Source organism: Spodoptera frugiperda, chromosome 6, assembly GCF_023101765.2.
Source record: "Spodoptera frugiperda isolate SF20-4 chromosome 6, AGI-APGP_CSIRO_Sfru_2.0, whole genome shotgun sequence".
Classification (NCBI taxonomy): Eukaryota; Metazoa; Arthropoda; class Insecta; order Lepidoptera; family Noctuidae; genus Spodoptera; species Spodoptera frugiperda.
Window position 1 is genome coordinate 6414354 of NC_064217.1, and position 8834 is coordinate 6423187.

Here is an 8834-nt window from a genome sequence, read left to right on the forward strand (position 1 = left end):
TTTTCTACAGATATCTAGTACCCAAAAACAGTTATTGTAACAAAAAGCCCATAGAACATAAATCGGAGACAGATGAACTGAATTCTGTGACAATAATAAGACAATAAATACAATGAGGTTTATTTCGTAGATAATGTATACGAGCAACACATATCCTGATATGGGTACATATATTATGCAGATGACCCCTTGTCAACTTTAGTCAGCTCCTAGTCGTATAACTAAATCTTAGTCGCAAGAAACGATTTATTTAAATGAGGCATCAATTTATTTGCGACATCTATCTCCGTTCCACCCCACTCTTGACAAATGTCCATAGACATTTATTATGTAGTTGTACTTGTTATTGACCCTACCAGGAAAGTGATGTAAATAGGCAATTTTTAAAATTCTTCGAATCTTGTATCCAGTACTACGTGATTTCCTCTTTGCTATGTTAATGATTGCCTACTTACTTCTTCAAATACATTTCCATTGTTTCGTCTAATATAATAAACCAGCAGACAATCGTTTGGTAGGTGTTCGTAATATAAATAAAGAGAAGCGGTTGACATGTGATGGCATTTATACCTTAGCCGGTGTGTTCTCGCATTGCAATCACGGCGTGGTGCCCATCTGCATGCGTGCGGTACGCCCGGCGTCCGGTCTTACTCATCTAACAGTCGCTAACTATGTGAACTGTTGTGGATACGTTTACCATATTTATAATGCTGTGTACATACAGGCTAACTACCAATAAATAACCATATTGTAGAGTTGGAACAATTTCTTACCATATACACCAATAACAATACATTCACAACATTTATTTATTAGAATATAGAAATATTTGCTACTATTCGTATTCTAAAATTCAGGCGTAATCTACAAACTGCGTACTATTGTTGAATGCAATAATAATAATGTTCGCTGTGCTAATAAATAATAATAATCAAACGACACGATTTATCAGTCTGTTTTGAATCATATGGTGACCGTTTGGGCGGATGTCTGGGCTATGTGGGAGAGCGAATCGCGTTACTTGTTGCGTCGCTATTTTAACATGTTTCATAATATGATTGGCGTAAAGCATGGTTTGTAGACAGGCCAGTCTAATTGTGGTAAAATGCGCCACTTAAATAGCCATAAGTCTAGAAATATACCGGTTGGCAGTGCGCTACACTGGCTACGCAGTGACACCGCGTGAATCACATAATATTCATCCATTGTTCACGATTTCGCGTGAACGCTCACCAAGCGGTAATTTCTATATTTCAAACATTTGAGGGAAATCTTGTATTCTCGTTCATTATTTTAACAACGTCAGCTACTTTATGCAAACTGAAATAAACGACTTTATGCACCAGCAAGGGGCAACGACGTCAGACATTGAAAGGTTAATGACTACTGTGGTCATTATTAGGAGATTGTTGTTAGGTCTCTGTCAGAGGGGACCGCAACATCTCGACTGTGATCGTTTTCGCGCAATCATTCAATAAACGTTATAGGATCAATCGCCAAGACCCTCGCTTGGCTCCTCAGAGAAATGAACCACTTGAAATAGTTGATACTCCACGTTCTTTCTATAGTTGCAATGTTTGGTTGAGCTTATTACTTTCAACTAACTTTTCATTCGAATCATAAATAATTTAGCTTTACAAAATTTCCACTACTTAAACTGTCCTCTCTGTCTGCGTACGTTTGTCCGTTATTGCTGCATGTGTATCTGTCTGAGAGTTTCAAATCGTTAAAAGTTCATTTAAATATAGAACGCATTTGATTAGAACCAATTAACGTTCAATTAAGCAGTTCTCTTGTTTGAGTTATATAGTTGTATCAATTGTCGCAAGGCACTGTGTCTTAATGATTCGAATTCATGCTCGTTACGGTCCTTACGCCGGTTACGATGATCTAGCAAACTAACCACAAAGAAACATCACTAAATACCTACGTAAATGTAATGATTGTAATAAAGGTCAGGTTGGGATATTGTGAATGTGCAAGGCATAGGTTAAGGTTTTAAAGCGTTTAGTAATCGTCGCAACTTATAATACACATTTTAAACCGTTTCTTCACAATCACAATAGCAACACATTTGACTTGTTAAGTTTTAAATCTGCTGGAAATAAGTAACCCGAATTCGCTTTCTTTGTTATTCGGTGCCATTGCCCTCAGAGGTTATCTGTAAAGAGAATATATTTAGCGAGACCTCGGTTCGGAAAGCATCGACAGTAAAGAAGAGGTGTAAATTTTCAGTGATTGCCAACGTAAATACGCGAGCACACGCGGCGCGATGCTGGAGTTCGATAACCTTACTGACTAAACAGTTTTTCAATTTTCATTAATTGTTCATGTGTTTTTGTTGCAAGCTCTAAACTAAGGGAACCGATTTGAATTTAGTAGTATACCTGTAAATGTAATAAGACCAAAACTTGTACCCTGGAAATTGACTAACAGCACCTTGCTGTATAACAATTGATACATGTAACAACAGTACAGTACGTTTTATTAGCCAGTAATGTCGTTGCTCTTGGTAGGTACGTTCTGGTAATATATTAACATCTGAATATTGCCACTCATGTTTACTCTTTAAATATTTTACGACCGTATATTAAAATGCTTATGTCATTCTTTAGCAAAATATGCCATCATTTACTATGGTAAAATCTTCCTTTGTCTGCCGCCAATCGATATTTGAATGCGTTATTTAATTTTGCTCCTAAATGGAAATGTAATTGATACTTGGAGCAAAGCTTAAAATAGTATGTATAGAACATTATGCAACCTGGTGCCACCATAATAATGAGAAACACAAACACATTGGCTCGAGCGGTCGGCGTGTTTGTCGCGTTGACAACATCACACGCTAACCAAAACAGTACACATGCAGCATGAGACGCGACCTGTGCCCGCCGGATCTTTGGAAACGTTCGTTACACCATCCTTTACCTAAAATTATATTTACTAAACAAACACCCGTTACAGTGTTATGGATTAGTTTGTTGGCCCGAACATGTAAACTATTGACGTAGAGCAAGAGTCTAAACATGTGTTATTATAATATGCGAGGCGCAATCGTGGTGTACGCGCTGCCGGCTGATTACCCTCAGCTTCGAACGCAACGACCGCGGCCATTTGAAATCGACAGTGATTACAATTTTCCCTGGAGCTCGGTTGCGCGAGCGCAACGTCCGATGGAAAGCAGCGTTTAACCAATGTTCCGCTCTGATAACTCTCTAATTACGCCTCGACCGTTTTCCGTCGACACTTGGCCGCCACCAACTTAACCCCTGGCTTTTCACTGCAACATTTCACCCGCAATTGTACTGACACGCTCATTTGTTTGCTTCACTTTCGCCTTTGACGTTACTCTACGGTCATATTGTTTCATTAAGCTGAAATATATAGTGGACATAAATTTCGTACCAGACACTGCTTCGCGACGTTTTTGGAGTAGGACACTGATGACTTTTCTTTGTTATTTATATTGTCTGCTAGATCTCCAACGTTTACCTTAAGTAATGTGAACAGGGCAGAAACAATCTCTCATGAAGGACAAATAGTTACTGCGCAGACGCAGTCTTAGAGTAGCCGGTTATTGCCCACATAGTGAACAATAGGCACTCATACACCACTAAAAGCATTCGTGTGTAATTGTTTACCAACCGTTTGCTGGTAACTGCAAGACTTACGTCTAGTGTTGTAGACTTTGTCGGCGTGAGCCATTAATTCGAGGGTTCCATCCATTAAATCCCGTGATAGTATTACTATTTACTTACCAATTTATTGTATTTATTAGGAAATGTAATGTAGTCGTAAAATCTTCTAATACGCATCATGCCCACAAACAGCGCAGTATCAAACAATAATTTGTCCGTTGTATTCCAAAACACAAGTGTTTGCGTGTTTACGATCCCCGGACGAGGCGGAGGCGAATAGAATATACAATGACGTGTCATTCACATCGATTGAGGCCGCATACAAGATGCGGCGGCTCATACATTATGTATAGAGCTCATGTTCCACGACGAACTGATCTGTTCGGACCTTCATACTGCTTCTCTATCAAAATAATCGGCTCAAATACACTTGGAGCTCTCCTTCGTAATTTCTTGCTTACACAAACATCCCAGATTGATCCCGATGATTAAATATAAATTTTAATAGTAACATGAATAGATGGGCAAAGTAGTCCTGTTATCGAACTGACAGACGCCGTTTACCGACCGACCGTTGCCCCTCGCGTGAAGTGTCGTCAAATAATTTAGAAACGATTATTCGTCATAGTGGCGACAAGCGATGGTTGAACAATAGTGCACAATCACCGCGATCGTGGCTGTCGCGCCCGTGTCAACTGCCTCTCGCGTGAACACCAGTATTGTTATGGTGATGCTCTATAGCTTCAGGTTCGACGCTCCGTGAAAACAAAAGATGCGCAACACATTTGCATCTCTTAACATTACATCTCTAGAAAGGGAATATGGATGGGAATTGGGAAATTAACCGAAATAAAATATTTTTTGGTAAGGTTTGAACGCATCGACTGGTCGTTATAAACGCAACATTAAAATTCAAGTCACCCCCGGGGCATCAAAAACGCCATTTTAAACCTTGGTTAATTGGTAACATTAACCGTTCTAACATGTAGACCATTAGTGAAAACGAGATGAATCTGAGCAGGTAGACGACCAAACCAGCTCTTGGGATAGCTTTTTTTGTTAACATAAGCAGGTACTCGACCCTTCTAGGTAGATTGTGTAATTTTTTCTACTGTACAAATACAGCTATTTCACAAAATTACGTTTTACGTATGCCTTTTTATACCTTTTGGCATAATAGTAAAGTAAAATTACTAGTAAATACGTACACTATTATTATTAATAGTTAGAGTGCTGTTGTAGTCAATACCAGTCAGCAGTGGTTATATTTTTTTAACGTGAATAAGTGTTCATATTTTCTAACAATTATTTTTGTCGTTTTTCAGAACCAATCTCGGCCAGTGCAGACGATGAACGCCACACTGAGCGCGACCCTTGGCCCTGTGGGAGCTGGAGCAGTATCTGGTGCAGTCAGTTGGGAGCAGCATCCAGTGCTAGCTCGCGCTGCTTCCGTGCCAGCTCACCGAGCCCTCGCCGGGCTACTCGATCGTCTCGGACACCGCCGGCTCGAGCGCACCACCAGCGAACCCGCGCCACCCCCACCAGCAACAAGCAGATACAAGACAGAACTCTGCAGACCTTTCGAAGAAGCCGGTGTATGCAAATATGGCGATAAGTGTCAATTTGCGCATGGAATGCGCGAACTGCGCAACTTGCAACGCCACCCTAAGTACAAGACGGAGCTGTGCCGCACATTCCACTCTGTTGGATTTTGTCCATATGGACCCCGGTGCCACTTCGTACACAACGCAGAAGAGGCGCGGCGCCGTGAACCGCCTTCTCCTGGTGGCTCCTTGGCGTCCCTGTCGTCTGGCGGCTCCCTAGCCTCATACATGAGCGACGGCTCGCGCTCCCCGCGCTCGCCTCACTCGCCGCTGGCCCCGCAGTCTCCCCTGGCGCCGCACTCTCCACCTGCAATGTCTCCCCCTGCGCACGCCACGGCATTCGCGTTCCGCCGCACGCAGTCTCCTGACCCTGAAGAAGAGCGACTCCCTGTGTTCAACCGTCTCTCATCGGCGTTCGGGGACCTCGTCATCGCCTAGAGCCTGCAACCGCTTAGTCCTAAGTTAACTTATACCGAACATAGCTTAAGGATTGTCCGTCACATTGTGCCTACTCGACGTCTTCCAGCCAGCGCCCGAGCGGCGTCCCGCTCGTCGCGCTTCGCGCACACGCACACCCGCTCAACGAATGATCTCCAGTTTGTCGATGCTATTTTGCTACTTCGCCTTGTAATTTATAAAGTTAACGAACGAAGTGTTTTCTGGCGTCTCGAAAGTTTGCGGTGTGAAGTATAGTGGTTTCGTACCTACATTTTTAGTTATCGGCACGCACTTGTAAATGGCACCTTATAATATTAGATATTTATTGTGTAGCTCGCGGAAGTCTTCCCGATGATCCTCCGCCGAGCGGTGGTCTCTGTAAAGTTAGCTTATAGAACATTTTATTTATTTCGTACTGCCTATCCGCGCTCGGTACTGTACCGCGAGAAGGCGCTCGTGATCTATTTTTAAGGGTTTAAGATAATAATTTATTATTTATTTTGAGTCTCTTTAACTGTAATAATTATTTTATTTTGTAACTAGCAGCTGCGATGCCGCACCGCATACGGACGAGGCCTGCGTCGACGGGACGTGGCTCGTTACCATACATAAAGTCGACTGATTCTGCACCTGAACTCAAAAATCTTACTTGTATTGCATATTTATAACAACAACCGATTTGCACGCTACGGGCGGAATCAGTCGATTTACTACTCGGGAGCTCGATGGTCTTGTGGATCAAAGTATTCCAGTTTTATTATTCTCGAATAATTATTTATTGTAGTCGACCTCGGCAAGCTAAAACCGAAAGTGCTCATTTGCGGCCGCGTGCCGTACGATAATCTCCGGCTAGTCGACATCGCTAGCGATCTCCTCGGCGGCCCAACTAAGCACTATCGGCACGACTAGTCTGCCGAGGATTATTATTATTTTTTCATTTTACCTCGTGCGAGGAGGACGAGATGCGGCCTGAAACCGGTCCCAAGTTTGGGTGATTATTTTCGTAGTGGTCGCGCCGAGCCCCTCTCGGCGCGCGGCGCTCGCGTCCGCCTCGCAAAAAGCATCGGGACCGGAGCTCCCGAGCACTGGCCCGCCGAACTCCCGAGTTGTACCGATAAACCTGTATAAAGATATGACACAATAATATATGAAACATGTTTATACAATTGTTGCCGGCGAGCGGTCGCCGCGCGGGGCGGGGTCGGTGCTGCGGACATGTCGCGCTCGCCCGCGCTCCGCATCAAGTGTGCCTTTTACTTTATTAACGAGATAAATCGATTTATTTAATTTTTAGTTGATCGAGATAGATTATTGTTTATTTATTGTCTCCTTTTGAATATAATATTCAAATTGGCACAGTTATTAGGTACTTTAGTCCTACTTTGACAGAACTAAGTGATTAGTTTCCAAGTAGCATAGTTTTCTTTTGAATTTAAAGTGTGATATTTTATAATATTTATATAAAACAAAGTTTAAACTTTTAATTAAGGGACCAATGTAAGTGATTAGGAGAAATTCTGATAGAATCATCGTGCGCTATCGAATCTTACCAAGAGACTGTATCCTCGCGACACATTTGATATTTTTATAACTTGTCAGATCTACGAGTTCTTATAGTCTAATATATTACAATAAAACGACATTTTGACCAATACTGGTTTTGCGTTTGATTATATTATTATTCAGCTTTATAGAACCGAGATGGTATTTTTTATTTTGTTTTACTATTTTTAGTTTCAGTTTTTCTCCCTTTCTAAGCAAGTCGTTCAACAAATAATAATTTTGTACCTAATGTTAAGGAATTTTAGTTTTAAGCGTTCATAAAGATCACGATTATTATTTATTATCAGTTCATTACAAATTATAAACCATTAAAAACTGATTTATTTAATTTCTTTTGTATTTAAACCGACATTTAAGTTGTAACTTGTTTAGCTTAATGTTAGTAATATATCATGAGTCATATAATATAACAGTTCAGTTTAGTTTACGACACTTTTAATTAAGTATTTAATTTTTACTAATTTAATTCCAATTTTAAGTTAATCTTCCAAAAAATGACTATTACGTATTCTATTATTTTTCTTATGGACAAACAAATTAAGTAGAAAGCTTAATTATGACATTTTTCTTGTAAGTTTTCTTATTTCCATCTGCATTTTTATTGAATTATAGTCAAAATAATGTTTATATTTTGTTTTTTATTTTTTGTTCTTTTAAGTTACCCCTATCCTAAACATACACCAGACTTCTTTCCCAGTAGTGACTATCAATCGACTACTAACAAGCATTGTGGTCAGCTATGAAAGCCAGTATACCAAATACGAGGTTCGGGTTCAAACCCCGGATAAGCGCTTGCTACACATTCAGTTATCAATTGTCACGATAAGAGTCTGAAATTGAGCTCGGCTCTTGTTTCAAATGCACGAACACACAATACAAAATACATAATTATAACTAAACAAATACAAAGTAAAAGTAGCTGTACTAAATGTGCTTGTGCATTTCACTACCTAAATTAATTTAGTAATAACAATTATTTTGATAAGGTGTCAATAATAATTTTATTGCCTATCTCCCAAAGGTAATGCGCAGTTTGAAAGTTGATTAAAATAGTAGTAATTCTTCCTTTTTCCACAAAATTCGCATTATAATAGATTTCATAAAATTACTTCTCTGTTAACTACATAATTCACATTAAAGATTACTTAGAAATCTTGAGTCTATATCGAATTATCTATGAATAACTTCTGAATTGGGAAAACCCATATACCTACCTAGCAAATGTTATAGAAACATGAAAATTATTCATAAACTAACATTTGCATAATGAATGGCACAGGTTTTGTATCAACAAGGTAAATAAAATAAAAAATATAAGCACACATACATAGACACTTAGGTATATTATGTGCGTATTATGTGTATTAGTCACGTCTTATGAGGGTAGACAGCAATAGAGCGCCATCTGGTGCGATTTTTACGAATTTCTTTAGCTTCCATTACATTTAATGCATCTGGTCATGCAAGCACACCAGTTATGAGTTCTACCTACGGGCCTAAGTAAGTGATATTCACCTAAAGTATACTGTATATTGGACTGGTAACAAGAAAGCAACAAGATATTGAGATCCTTCAAAATACCAGTCCAACT

At 39.9% G+C, this 8834-nt stretch overlaps 1 protein-coding gene across 6 annotated transcripts in view; it reads left to right on the forward strand.

The window, feature by feature from the left end:
• Positions 1-8834, forward strand: part of LOC118268001 (protein TIS11) — a 39734-nt gene that overhangs the window by 21701 nt on the left and 9199 nt on the right. For 3 of the 6 annotated variants that reach the window (XM_050694457.1, XM_035581363.2, XM_050694460.1), the window contains one exon: positions 4964-7870. The exons of the other annotated variants lie outside the window; for them this stretch is intronic. In XM_050694457.1, coding sequence (XP_050550414.1) covers positions 4964-5680 — 717 coding nt within the window. In that variant the 3' untranslated portion in view covers positions 5681-7870. Of the gene's footprint in view, positions 1-4963; positions 7871-8834 lie in introns of those variants that run through there. 6 annotated transcript variants of the gene reach the window in all.